A 14,825-nucleotide genomic window follows, 5' to 3' on the forward strand; every position below is an offset into this window, starting at 1 on the left:
TCACATCGAAACCGCCCCATACCTCGTTCTCTGTTTTGGGAGGCGAGCAGAGCGTGGGGTCCTGTCCGTTGCTGACAGACGTCTTACTCCTGCACTCCTTGTTGCCAAGCTGGTCCTGGATGTACGCCAGCTGCAGTTGGCCTGGTCGGCTCTGGGACCTCCGAGTGCCCAGGGAGTTGCCTAGCCCCTTACTGCCCAGGCCGGAGCTCAGCTCCGGGTAGGAGTCCGGTACTCGACTCCCAGGCTTCAGGGACTGGAGCACCGGGCCTAGTGGAGGTGGAAGGTGAGAGAGCAAACATGATGTTAATGTAATGATTACCTTCTTACTGTCTCACATATGGTTGGTTGATGATAACACAATGCTATCGTTGTCGAGATTTCTTTGAAGGTCAACATATATATATATTCTTTACATCATTTGAATTACGAACACAATTTATAACCAAATCAAGGTTCAAAGACATGATAGAGGACGATGGAATATAAACTTTGCAGGATCTTCTTTGCACAGGACATTGCAGGGTAGATATATATTGTACGAATGGTGCATAATGGGCAACTTCCTGGCCCTACACATGACAAATGAGAATGTCACATCTCGTAGAGAAGCAAATAGGATGCAGCTGAGGCGTCTAGACAGACATGGGTTCAAAAACTATTTGAAATACATCAACTGGGCTAAATTTTGTTTGCCAGGGGCAATAGAACCAATAGAATAGTATCAGAACTGCAAACCCCGCCCATCTGGTACTCCAGGCAGGCTAAGGCAAAATGCTCCACATTTTTGAAAGATATGAAATAATATTTCGAACCCAGGTCTGCATCTACCGTAGGTAAACAGATTTCATGGTCAGCTAAAGGGACATCTTGATCCTCCTTTGACCTTTCCACTGTAGGGGGCAGCAAATGGAATCCATGTTATCTCAAACGGAGAACTAATATCCAGCATTAGGCCCTATTAGGACCTTAGATTGAGAGACAGCATTGTGACCTTGCTGTACATGAAAGAGCCTGCATGTCTGATGGCTGACCCCTTACACTGATAATCCGTATTCTGATCATATTGAAATACACTATACACTTTGATACATAATGTATAAATATCCCTTGAATATACGTATACTACTGATAATGTACAAATCCCTTTTGAATACAGTTCTTCGTTTCCTCAGTATTGCCAGCAACTTGTGCTTTTGTATTGCAGTTTCCTCATTGCATAATTCAAGTTCTCAAACTACGGAGAAACAGCATACGATAACCCTGCCCATCCCCACGACCACCCTCTTTCTGTGGTGGTGACCTCTGACCTTTGTTAATGCCGCTAAGCCACTCCTCGGCCGACATGGCGGCCGCGCTCGCCGCCGTCATGGGGTAGATGTCATCCTGGTACGACTCCGACTACAGGGGATGTAAATACACACACGTACACACAGTTGATGCCGAGTTTGTCATGTTTTCAGTACATTGCACTAACGCATTTGGATCAGTAGATTGTGACTACATTGTGTTCTAGTGCTCAGTAGATTGTGTTCTAGTGCTCAGTATATTGTGACTACATTGTGTTCTAGTGCTCAGGAGATTGTGACTATATTGTGTTCTAGTGCTCAGTAGATTGTGACTACATTGTGTTCTAGTGCTCAGTAGATTGACACTACATTGTGTTCTAGTGCTCAGTAGATTGTGACTACATTGTGTTCTAGTGCTCAGTAGATTGTGACTACATTGTGTTCTGGTGCTCAGTAGATTGTGACTACATTGTGTTCTAGTGCTCAGTAGATTGTGACTACATTGTGTTCTAGTGCTCAGTAGATTGTGACTACATTGTGTTCTAGTGCTCAGTAGATTGTGACCACATTGTGTTCTAGTGCTCAGTAGATTGACTGCATTCTGTTCTAGTGCTCAGTAGACTGTGACTATATTGTGTTCTAGTGCCCAGTAGATTGTGACTACATTGTGTTCTAGTGCTCAGTAGATTGTGACTACATTGTGTTCTAGTGCTCAGTAGATTGTGACTACATTGTGTTCTAGTGCTCAGTAGATTGTGACTACATTGTGTTCTAGTGCTCAGTAGATTGTGACTACATTGTGTTCTAGTGCTCAGTAGATTGTGACTACATTGTGTTCTAGTGCTCAGTAGATTGTGACTATATCGTGTTCTAGTGCTCAGTAGACTGTGACTATATTGTGTTCTAGTGCTCAGTAGATTGACTGCATTCTGTTCTAGTGCTCAGTAGACTGTGACTATATTGTGTTCTAGTGCTCAGTAGATTGTGACTACATTGTGTTCTAGTGCTCAGTAGACTGTGACTATATTGTGTTCTAGTGCTCAGTAGATTGTGACTACATTGTGTTCTAGTGCTCAGTAGATTGTGACTACATTGTGTTCTAGTGCTCAGTAGACTGTGACTATGTTGTGTTCTAGTGCTCAGTAGATTGTGACTACATTGTGTTCTAGTGCTCAGTAGATTGTGACTACATTGTGTTCTAGTGCTCAGTAGATTGTGACTATATTGTGTTCTAGTGCTCAGTAGATTGTGACTATATTGTGTTCTAGTGCTCAGTTGATTGTGACCCTAGGTGTTCTGGTCGTCTGTGTTGGTGTGTCAGGGGTTCTTACCCTACGAGGTACAATCATGGAGAGGGGTTCGATGAGGGCCTTGATCGTCACCAGTTTGTAGAACCTGAACACCTCACAGGAGCTCACGTCCAGACCTCTCTTTGGCATGATACCTGAGGGTGGAGGGACACACACACACACAGGAAGTTAGTAGCACTGCCTGTTTCTGACACCTTGACCAAACCGGCCCCATGTGTGCGCTTGTTGATTTTGTCTCTCCCCACCAGACGTGTTCATGACACGCAGGTTAAAATACCAAAACCAATATTCATTTGGGGACCGGTCGAAACACACATGAAACATTCATGGACATTTAGCTAGCTTGCTTTTGCTAACTAGTTTTTCCTGTGAGATAAACATTTGGATTATTATTTTACCTGAAATGCATATGGTCCTTTTTTTAGCTGGATCTTTGTAGAATGTGGACCCATCTCTACTCCAACAATTAATTCACAAATAAAATGGGAAACCTAGTTTGTTTTCTTTGATTAGCCCCTCCTCGTTCATCTTTCAATCCCCACGTGGGTTAGTATGCTCGTGAAAACCAATGAGTAGATGGGAGAGGCGGGACTTGTAGTGCGTCAAGCGTCTCAAAGAGAACCATGTAGAGCCTGGCTACGCAGACGCTCGTTGATGCCGCGAGCAGTTTGGAACTAATGATTGAAAAACATCAATGTGTACGTTTATTTAGCAACCCTCACGCACACAACGTGGCCGGTCTAGTCAGCATCAGACAAACACTCCCATCTCAATCACGCTTTTATTGTTTGATACTGTCCATGCCCGTTGAGTTTGTTGATTCTAAGTCTTGACAACAAGGGACTGCAACTTGACTTTGCGTCCTATTGAAGCACTTCAACGGTGAGTAAGTTGTTCAACTCCAGAGACAGGATAAGAGCATTCTCTAAATGAATCAAATGTAAAATGTAACTAGTGCCTCTGTTCCACCACTATGACCCCTAGTGCTTCTGTTGTTACTGCTGATGGTAGTATTATTCATGTCGTAAGTCATTGTCATCATAACACATGACTGAAAGCCTTGTAATCACCTTTTTGGCTAGTCAAATCAACTGGGTTATTTGCACATCTGGTTTGGTTGCAGGTGCACACAGTGTGTGTGTGTGTGTGTGTGTGTGTGTGTGTGTGCTTACCCATTCCTTTCTGAGGAGTGTGCGAGCGGTACTCTGTGAGGAAGTGCAAGTAGGGCTTCTCTGAGCTGATCTCATAGTACCGGATATTACCATCCCCCTGAGAGAGACAGAGAGAGATGGAGAGAGACATAGAGAGAAAGAGATGGGGAGAGAGAGGGAGGGAGGTAGAGAAAGACAGAGGGATGGAGAGAGAGACAGAGAAAGAGATGGGGAGAGAGAGAGGGAGGGAGGTAGAGAGAGACAGAGCGATGGAGAGAGACATAGAGAGAAAGAGATGCGGAGAGAGAGAGGGAGATGGAGAGAGAGGGAGGGAGGTAGAGAGAGAAAGAGATGGGGAGAGAGAGAAAGAGATGGGGAGAAAGACGGAGAGGGATGGAGAGAGAGACATAGAGAGAAAGAGATGGGGAGAGAGAGAGGGAGATGGAGAGAGAGAGAGGGAGATGGAGAGAGAGAGAGGGAGGGAGGTAGAGAGAGACAGAGAGAAAGAGATGCAGAGAGAGAGAGAAAGAGATGCGGAGAGAGAGAGAGAGAGAGGGAGGTAGAGAGAGAGAGACAGAAAGACAGAGAGAGATGGAGAAAGAGAGAGCGAGACACATCAGTCAAACATGTAAATGTGTGTGCTCTTGTTCTTCAAGAGTCAGCCATTTAAAACATAGTAGAATTCATCATACAGAAGACCTTGATGGGAATGTGTTGTGTCTCGACCAGCCATGTACCAGAGACCCACCTTCCCTGCTATGTAGAGCATGTGTGTGTCTGGGTCGTAGAAAGGAAAGAGCACCCCAGACGAACCATCAAGGTCCTCCTGTAACAAAGGCACATCTAGGTCCTCCTGTAGACAGACAGACATGATTACTTAATCAACTAAACTGCTGGCTTGCTTCTGAAGCTAAGCAAGGTTGGTCCTGGTCAGTCCCTGGATGGGAGACCAGATGCTGCTGGAAGTGGTGTTGGAGGGCCAGTAGGAGGCACTCTTTCCTCTGGTCTAAAAAATATCCCAATGCCCCAGGGCAGTGATTGGGGACATTGCCCTGTGTAGGGTGCCATCTTTCGGATGGGACGTTAAATGGGTGTCCTGACTCTGTGGTCACTAAAGATCCCATGGCACTTATCTTAAGAGTAGGGGTGTTAACCCTGGTGTCCTGGCTAAATTCCCAATCTGGCCCTCATACAATCACAGTCACCTAATCATCCCCTGCTTCCAATTGGCTCATTCATCCCCCCTCCTCTCCCCTGTAACTATTCCCCAGGTCGTTGATGTAAATGAGAATGTGTTCAGTCAACTGACCTGGTAAAATAACAGATAAATAAAAAAACTCAAGGCAAGAACACCTTATTACTTCAATAAGAATGGAGGTTTCATTGAAGTGGAGGCAACATGAACATGTCTCCCAGCACAGAATGAAAAAGATTGACTGTTTAAAACCCCCTAATCTGTGTTGCAGTCATAATCTCCCCGCCCACTCAGAACCACACCAACATACATTGGTTGTTTTCAAATAGAATACTGGTTGTTGTGCAACAAACACATGCAGGGAGGAATCAGATGATAAATGACATAACCAAAACAGATACTATTTGGGGATTTTGCATGAAAGCATCCTGCAGGATTTCTAATGTGAGATACACCCATTTGGCACCAGAGGGAGCCGTTGTTTGATCCCAATAAAATGAAGTCACCACTAATTGACACTGATCTAAGGTCAGTTTTGAATTTGCCCCCCTGAATTGGGGAAGTAAGCTGTTCCTAGCCCGCTTTCTCAGGGTCAGCCTCTACCAAAGTAAGATGAAGTTGCTCCTACACACTGCTCTAAGGTCAGTTTTACATATCCTTACTGGTTGATATCAGCGACTGTGCGTGAGACAGCTACTCCTAACAGTGTGGTTATGTACCTGGCCATCTGTCAACATGTAAACTGACCCTAGATCTGTGCCTAAGGGCAGCCTCTATCAGTAGTGTGGTTGTGTACCTACCTGGTCCCAGAGAGCCATCTGTCAACATGTAAACTGACCCTAGATCTGTGCCTAAGGGCAGCCTCTATCAGTAGTGTGGTTGTGTACCTACCTGGTCCCAGAGAGCCATCTGTCAACATGTAAACTGACCCTAGATCTGTGCCTAAGGGCAGCCTCTATCAGTAGTGTGGTTGTGTACCTACCTGGTCCCAGAGGGCCATCTGTCAACATGTAAACTGACCCTAGATCTGTGCCTAAGGGCAGCCTCTATCAGTAGTGTGGTTGTGTACCTGGTCCCAGAGAGCCATCTGTCTGTGGTTCCAGCGGGAGCTGCCGGTGGACAGCAGCATCTTGAGGTTCCCCAGGAACAGCACCTTGCTGGCTTTGTGGTTCTTACAGTTGGCCTCCTGAAAAAAACAGCAGGAAACAAACAAATCAAAAAACTAAAAAGGTCTATGAGAAGAGGTTTATTTCTAAATGTTTTATTGAGTCTATATTTAACCAGATTGGTCAGAGATGAAATGATAATTTGAAGCAATGCCCTGGTCAGGAAGACCAGGGCATATGGTTTAAGTGTGGTTGAAGCATATGGTTGAAGGGCATTCAACCATATGCTATAACAGTGCAAAAGTGTTGTTACACAGGTCACATTTCCTCATTGTAAATAAGAATGGATAGATAACCCTACAGAGTTGTTTTAACTAATGTATTCACATTTCATCACAGTATGCTCCTGGGGTTTCAGTAGTTTCAGAAGTAAACAGTCTATTGGCGTCTGTATAAATATTTTAAACGTCAGCACATCGTGTCTGCACAAATAGGTCTTTGCAATATCACTGTGTCACTATCTGCACATTGCCACGTCAGCTGGTTTGAGGGGCAGAGGGAAGAGTGAGAACAGAGAGAACATGAGTCATGGGGTGGCTGGGTGGGGAGGTGTCAGTTTTGTCTGTGTGGTGCTGGAGGGGCGTGGAGGGGCATAGGACAAGGAGAGAAGGAGAATCCTAAGCACCGTGTTGATATAAATAGTAATTCAATCACTGTTACCGAGGACAATGGCATTATGACAAAAAAATGGAATACTTGCATACAACTACAGACAAACACACAAACCCAGCAGCCCCACCCGTACAGACCTGTAGCAGGTTCCCAGTGCGTGGCTCTAGAACTCTGATCTTCTTGTCCTTGCAGGACGTGGCCAGCCTGCTGCCATCTGTATTGAAGGACATGGAGAGCACCACGTCAGTGTGGTGGCTGATGGTCCGCACCGGGTTCTTTATCACCGCCTCAGGGCTGTCCAGGTTCCAGATCATCACCTGGGGAAGGACACACACACACGTTATGAAATCAGATACTGAAAGTACAAACAGATTGACAAAGGATTTTCAATTCTGTAACTCGACAGGTGAGCAGGGTGTGTGTGTGAGGTCCCGGGTGGCGCAGCGGTCTAAGGCACTGCATCTCAGTGCTTGAGGCGTCACTACAGACCCTGGTTCAATTCCAGGTTGTATCACAACCGGCCGTGATTGGGAGTCCCATAGGGCGGCGCACAATTGGACCGGGGTAGGCCGCCATTGTAAATAAGAATTTGTTCTTAACTGACTTGCCTAGTTAAATAAAGGTAAAATGTGTGTGTTTTAATTTGTTTCCACCTAGGGCTGTGGCAGTCATGAAATTTTGTCAGCCGGTGATTGTGAAGCAAATAACTGCCGGTGTCACGGTAATTGACCGTTAATTAAGATAAATACATTTAGCATCTCCTGTCTTTCACACATAGCCTACAAGCCACTGATAGAGACCTTTGGAACATCTACATTTTAAAAGTCTAATAAATACATGTAATATAGCCAACACCATCACAATAGATCTATTATTTATTTTAGACAGATCTAAAGAAATATGATAGGCCCTGATCTGGCTATGCCATATAGATGTGGGCTACACTAGTTCATTTAGCAGACAAGATTTGCTTCGAATACGGTGGCATTATTTTAAAGTATGAAGAATACAATTGAACATAGCTGAATAAAACAAAAAGGATATTTTCTCCAAGCGATTTGAGGGAGTGCGCACATGCGGCTATTCTGTGATGAGCGGTTAACAAAGAAACAGGTACTCCTACATGCTTAATTTAGAGTTATTTATGTCATATGTGATACATATGTTTAGATTTTCAAAACATTCTAAGGCTGCATGATGTGACTAACGATGATTTGAAAAAAGTCACATGAAAGGCATGAGCTCTGCTTTGTTTTTTTGCGCAGGCTGTACATACTTCATCAGTCTCTCATTCACAATTTGACAAGCACTCGATAATGCCTCGAATTTCCTGGCTGCATCCCGTTTGTGTGGCTGTAATGCCCCCTAAAAAAATCCATGCCTTTTACTCCCAGTGGCCTTTGTGCACTTGGGCTGTGTCACAGTATCCAACGAAGGTGGCGCCCCTCCTCGGTCGGGCGGCGCTCGGCGTCGCCGGCCTATTAGCTGCCACCGATCTATGTTTCTGTGTCTTTTGGTTTTGTCTGTCTATCCCGCACCTGTTTCGTGTCTGTCATTAGTGGGGGGTTATTTAGTGTGTATTTTCAGTTTGGGTTCTCGTGCGGGATTGTTTATTGTCCACTCAGGACAGTTGTGTGTGTGGCCTGTTTCGCTGGCCTGTGTCAGCTTTATTGCCGGGCTGCGCCCCGTGCGCTTTTTTCTCGTGTTTATTTTGGGAATGTGTTTTCCCTGGCGGACTTTATTGAGCGCCCTGTGCCTTTCGGCTATTGTGTTTTTTCCCGTTGCATTAAAACACTGTTGCTCCGGCCCTCTGTCTCCTGCGCCTGATTCCGCATCTCCACTGGTCCTAGAATTCAGGCTGAATATAATAACATGGCTCTCCGTCACGTGATTGGGTCTTTCTCACAGGCTACAAGTGAAGACTGATACATCGTGGATGCAACTGCGCGCGCCCTTATCCAATTCCGAGGTGCATATTGAAGATATTGGAAGATCTGTCCAAATTTACTTTTTGTCAGCCAACACGATGAGTAGGCCTAAAGAACAGCAAAAGCACTAGCCTATGTCAATCTACTATCTCCCATAGTACACAAGTTGACCTATTCTACTCAGTGCGAGAAATAAATATTCCAAACATAGTCTGGGACAGTTGTGGGATGCGATAGATCCCAAATTAATACAACCACTAGTATAAAAAAAAAACGGAACTATTAAACTATTTCTTCACATTATAAGCACAGCAACGCACACATGGCAGTAGGCTGTAAGCGCAAATGCTCCATGAGCAGGAAAACACCATTCTCAAAAGTGACCACAAATGCAATTATGCACGTAATGCTTTTATTATAAAGGTGCATTTTTATGGTGAAAAGTGGATTAATGAGCTTCATTTTAAGAAGTTATTTGGCCACTTCAGTTGACACAAACCTTATCAAAACATATAGGTCTAGGGGCTAGGCTACATGAGGTGTGATACAAACCTTATCAAAACATATAGATCTATGGGCTACATGAGGTGTGCGACTAGGATTTCAAAAAGTTGCAAAAAAAAGCATGTGCTGTTTCTTGCCTTACGCTGGGCATCATTAACAAGTGATAGGCTAATATTGTCACCCATCACACTATTGATTTAATCGTGTCTTTACCTGTACCGGGAAAAAAATATGTAATCTATGCACTTAAATAGCGAATGGAGGACGCTTTTCCCGTTGTTCATTTTCATGCCAGCCAGGTAGGCTATACTCCTGTTGTAAAGAGAAGCAATGTGCTTAATATCAGGAAAGTTGAGAAATAAATATAGTAGGCCTAGCCTACATCAGAGCTTGGAGAAGCCTAATTACCATGACTAAAAAGGTCACATGGAATTTGACAGCCGTCATGACTCGTGATCGCCGGTGTGGCGGTAAAACGGTCACCGTAACAGCCCTATTTCCACCACATTTTACTTGCATTCTTATACTGTAAATTCCTACATGGGCATCTAATATTCAAGTACTGAGGAGCTCAACAGATTTCCAAGGAATCCTTAAAGGTCAACAAGGAGCAATGTTCAAGTGTGGCAGATAGACAGTGATCGATTTGGGCTCCGGTCCAAGGCACTGCATCTCAGTTCTAGAGGTGTCACTACAGACCCTGGTTCGATTCCAGGCTGTATCATAACCAGGCGTGATAGGGAGTCCCATAGGGCGGCGCACAATTGGCCAAGCGTCGTTGGCCGTCATTGTAAATAAGAATTTGTTCTTAACTGACTTGCCTAGTTAAATAAAGGTTAAATAAAATACAAATCGTGATGCTTACTGTTGCACTTTGCCAAGCAGATTAAGCTGCAGTAGAATGTGGTGACCCGTTTGGCTGCATTTCAACATTGATAGATTATTCCTGCCAACGCTATTTCCTGGTTAGCTCTCACTATTCTGTATATGTGCGATATATTACATTGAGTGTGTCTGAGTATCTGTATGCAAGTGTGTGGGAGCAGGAGTAGCTGTGAGGGTATATGGGTCTGAGTGTGTGTGTGTGTGTGTGTGACTTTTTCACATTTTGTTGAGCTACAATGATTCAAATGGATTTGTCATTTTTTGTCAACGATCTACACATAATACTTGAATGTCAAAGTGGAAGAAAAATGTTAACATTTTATTTTATTAAATGGAAAATAAAACACTAATATATTTTGATTAGATAAGTATTTAACGCCCTGAATCACCTTTGGCAGCTATTACAGCTGTGAGCCTTTCTGGGTAAGTCTCTAAGAGCTTACTGTACAATATCTCCCTATTATTCTTTTAAATTCTTCAAGCTCTGTCAAGTTGGTTGTTAATCATTGCTAGACAGATATTTTCAAGTCTTGCCATAGATTTTCAAGCCAATTGAAGTCAAAACTGTAACTAGACCACTCAAGAACATTCAATGCTGTCTTAGTAAACTCCAGTGTATAGTTGGCCTTGCGTTTAGGTTATTGTCCTGCTGAAAGGTGTATTTGTCTCTCAGTGGCAGTTGGAAAGCTGACTTCCTCTTGAACTTTTCCTGTGCTTAGCTCTATCCCTTTTCTTTTTATCAAAACAAATTCCCTTGCCGATGACAAGCATCCCCACAACATGCAGCCACCACTATGCTTGAAAGTATGAAGAGTGGTACTCAGTAATGTGTTGCGTTGGATTTTCTCCAAACATAATGCTTTGAATTCAGGACAAAAAGTTAATTTCTTTGCCACATATTTTGCGATATTACTTTAGTGCCTTATTGCAAACAGGATGCATGTTTTGGAATATTTTTATTCTGTACAGGCTTCCTTCTTTTCACTCTGTCATTTAGGTTAGTATTGTGTAGTAACTACAATGTTGTTGATCCATCCTCAGTTCTCTCCTATCACAGACATTAAACTGGTTAAAATCTCTGAGCGGTTTCCTTCCTCTCCGTCAACTGAGTTAGGAAGGACGCCTGTATCTTTGTAGTGACTGGGTGTATTGATACACCATCCAAAGTACCAATCTACCAATAGGTGCCCTTTTTTGCGAAGGCATTGAAAAACCTTCCTGGTTTTTGAATACTTATTGAGTCAAGACATTTCAGCTTTTCATTTTTAATTCATTTGTAAAAATGTCTAAAAACATAATTCCACTTTGACATTATGGGGTATTGTGTGTAGATAACTGACACAAAATCTCCATTGAATACATTTTAAATTCAGGCTGTAACACAACAAAATGTGACAAAATGTGAAAAAAGTCAAGGGGTGTGAATACTTTCTGAAGGCACATGAGCTTGTGTATCAGAGGGTTAGTGTGTGTGTGTTACCTGGTAGTCATAGCCAGTGCTGAATAGCACATTGTTGGCAGTAGGGTGCCACTCGATGAGGCCCACCCTGCGGCTGTGACCCTGCAACTCCTTCCACGGCACCGTCAGGTTCTTCAGCACACCATGGGGAGGGATGTCCCACACCTTCACCTGTTAGAGCAACACACACACACACGCGCGCAGACATACAGACAGACACACACAGGCACACCCACGTGCAGGCACACAAATACACATGCACACACAAGGACACACAAAAAGTTACATACACATCAAAGCTAAACATTGACTAGAGCCAACTCACATAGCCAAACTGAAAGGTGAGGAAGTTGAGACTGACCAGAGGCTAATTCATAACACACAAATAAGAGTTGTAACTCTCAAACATGTTACAGGTGGTAGTACAGGTCAGGACTTCAGACAGCTATTACCTAGGCCCTCCAGTTATCTTTGACTGTTTAATAGATGTTGCTCTAACCCCAGTTGGCTACTTAGTCAGTGGTATGAAATGAATGGAAAGGTGATTTTATGTGTGTGTGTGTGTGTGTACACTACTGACCGTGGAGTCCTCTGAGCAGGATGCTATACAGAAGTCGTTGAAGGGGTTCCATTTGATGTCCAGTACGTTACCTCTGTGGCCTGACACTTTGGGGTGAAGGGGGTCCACCTTCCCTGTCTGAAAAACACAGACAGACAGACAGAGGGGGACAATAGAACATTACATCAGGTAGAAATGTGTAGGCTGGATACAGACTATACATAAAAAGATAAGGACTAATATTGAAGGTAAACAGGGGAAATCGCAAGATAAAATGTATATTCATTACTCGAAGAAACCGATCAACAAATATCCAGTATTCAAAGTCAGGGAGAGAATCTGTCCAGGTAAACATGATGTAATCGGCAGACCAGCCAAGAAAGAACCAAGTCTGACTCCTCTTTACAAGTCAGGACAGGCAGCCTACCTCAGCATACTGAATGACAACCTCACTACAGAGCTAACCAGCAAGTCTCTGCAAGGCGGCATAGCAAACCCTTCACCTGCCTGAAGACAATTGAGCAATAGGCAATGACAGTAAGGAATAGTTCACAAATAATTAACTTCAATACCCTAGCTGGCTAACATGATGGTAAAGGTGGTACATAAAGAAGTTATTTAAGAAAGAGTGTAAAAACAGTTTTAAAAGCCAACCTTATTGATATGTTTTATTCTTTAGGTGTCTGTCAACTCAGGAACTTCCTGAATAGATCTAGACATAATGTATCAAGATCAGCAACTTATGACAGAGGTGAGCATGTTGAGCAATGCTGGGGCGTGTTCACTATTCACCATTGTTTTTAACACAACATGTCTCTATTACACAATCCTTTTGGTATCAATCTGATTTGCATCAGACAATTCAAGAAGTTTAAGAATGCAGTAATCCAGGCCTGTCTTAGTCAGACTTACAGTAACTCAGTCTTATTCAGGCTCCCCGTACTAATGAGTCTGAAAAGAACCACTCACAGGAGTGTTGTGACAGGTGACTGACAACACACATACACACACACTGCATGACATCATTGGTGTACAGGAGGAGCATGGTGTGTGTGTGTGTGTGTGTGTGTGTGTGTGTGTGTGTGTGTGTGTGTGTGTGTAGGTAAGGTGTGTTTGGGATAGGGGGGTGAGCCCTGAAACTACATTAATGACTCAGTCTAAGAACATGCTATCAGAGAGAGAGATAGGTCATAGATGTATTAGATTATAGGGACCGAACGGTGTGTGTGTGTCGAGGTGGGGGGGGGGACAACTCCTTGCGACGGGTGGAGGGGGACATAGGTGAGTTATGTCATTCCTGAGTCCCCATGTAACTCCTGTCGGAGCCAAGAAGAGGAGTATGATAAATTCAGAGAGAGACCCCTTCAAGAAGAAAGCGGAAAAAAAGAAGGGAAAAGACAGGAAAAAAGGAAGAGGGAAATGAGGGAGCGGTGGATCGAGAGCCTTTCTGATGAATCACTGCAAGGTCCTTGATAAATGAAAGCCTGTAAATTCAGCTGATGTTCAGGTGAAGAGGTCTGGAGGTGCTATAGCCGTACAGGGAGTTGAAAGAGAAAGCCAAGTTCAGTGGAGAGATCAACGCAATGCCTCCACTGATAAGAGGCTATACATAATAAGGACATCTTTATATACATCATTTACGAGTCAGATTGATTATTGATATCTAGACAGCAAAGGGAAGGAGGGAGAAAGAGTTTGTGGAGGGGTAACAAAATAAAGATGACAGGCGTTTTAGGAGGGAAAGTTATGGGTTAGACGGTTTAACTTTCCCTGCATTTTCTTTCTGTCTTTTTTTTGCTGGTCTTTGGCTGGGGTGCTGTTTGAAGTGAATCCCCCCAAAACATCAGCCTTAGCAACAGACTACAGAGGGCTTGGAGGGATACCTCAAAATGAAAAGTCAAAGCTAAAACCAGAAGTTTTAGGTAATATAACGCAGCAGGGCATCTCATACAATATGTCCAGAATCTATCAAATGTAAAGGCCCTCAAATACTCACTAATTCACCAACAATGACATCACCATGTAGCTAGACGTTAGGATCATACATTCTGATCCCAGACCTGTGGTTATGAAAAACTTCTACCTCGACAAGAGAGAGAGCGATTTCACATCTATTTCTCAAAAAAAATGCAAAGGTGGGCGGAGACTCACGTGATGGACAGAGAGGACCAGGAAGGCTCCACCCCCGGCGCACTCTGTGATGACGGCAATGAAACGCGGGTTGACGGCGCAGAAGTGGTTGTCGTGGACGCTCCGCGTGATGGGCACGCCATCGTAGCAGTTCTCCTTGGTGGCGGCCTTACCGAACACGTGGCGGAACTTGGAGCTGCGATACTGAGGACGCCATGTCATCTAGGATGGAGAGAGCGAGAGAGCGAGAGAAAATGTACAATCCTGTTTTTTTGGATTAACATCATACATTACTACACAAACACATTAGGCAGAGCGGGAGACAAGGCAGAGGAGGGGAGAAGTAGGGAGAGAGAGATGGAGGAGGGGAGAAGGAGGGAGAGGGAGGAGAGGAGGAGAGAGGAAGAAGGGTCAATGAAGGAGAATTGCCTGTTCATTAAAGTTAATTTAATGGTGCCTTTAACAAAGTTGTTGATTGTTGGCCACGCGTACAACAAAACACAGATACAGAACTAGATATATGCCTTAAAGAGACAGCACTTCAGCCCAATCTTACCAGAGTGTGAGAGATCCATCTATGTCAACCAGACATAAAAAAAACATCCGAAAAGCAGGCCACCACATAACAGTTATTACAATC

The 14,825-nt window shown here is 43.9% G+C and overlaps 1 protein-coding gene across 5 annotated transcripts in view; it reads right to left on the bottom strand.

Moving 5' to 3' along the window:
- The window catches only part of LOC106610278 (coronin-2B), a 58,626-nt gene that overhangs the window by 3,820 nt on the left and 39,981 nt on the right, over window positions 1–14,825 (bottom strand). For 3 of the 5 annotated variants that reach the window (XM_045716517.1, XM_045716518.1, XM_045716515.1), the window contains exons 2-11: window positions 14,207–14,407; window positions 12,077–12,193; window positions 11,518–11,667; window positions 6,858–7,037; window positions 6,012–6,128; window positions 4,496–4,600; window positions 3,769–3,865; window positions 2,618–2,730; window positions 1,308–1,398; window positions 5–267 (exon numbers count right to left, since the gene is read on the bottom strand). In XM_045716517.1, coding sequence (XP_045572473.1) covers window positions 5–267; window positions 1,308–1,398; window positions 2,618–2,730; window positions 3,769–3,865; window positions 4,496–4,600; window positions 6,012–6,128; window positions 6,858–7,037; window positions 11,518–11,667; window positions 12,077–12,193; window positions 14,207–14,407 — 1,434 coding nt within the window. Of the gene's footprint in view, window positions 1–4; window positions 268–1,307; window positions 1,399–2,617; window positions 2,731–3,768; window positions 3,866–4,495; window positions 4,601–6,011; window positions 6,129–6,857; window positions 7,038–11,517; window positions 11,668–12,076; window positions 12,194–12,344; window positions 12,505–14,206; window positions 14,408–14,825 lie in introns of those variants that run through there. The other 2 variants (XM_045716516.1, XM_045716519.1) reach the window with 2 other exon arrangements.

This window comes from Salmo salar, chromosome ssa04, assembly GCF_905237065.1.
Source record: "Salmo salar chromosome ssa04, Ssal_v3.1, whole genome shotgun sequence".
NCBI classification, from domain to species: Eukaryota; Metazoa; Chordata; class Actinopteri; order Salmoniformes; family Salmonidae; genus Salmo; species Salmo salar.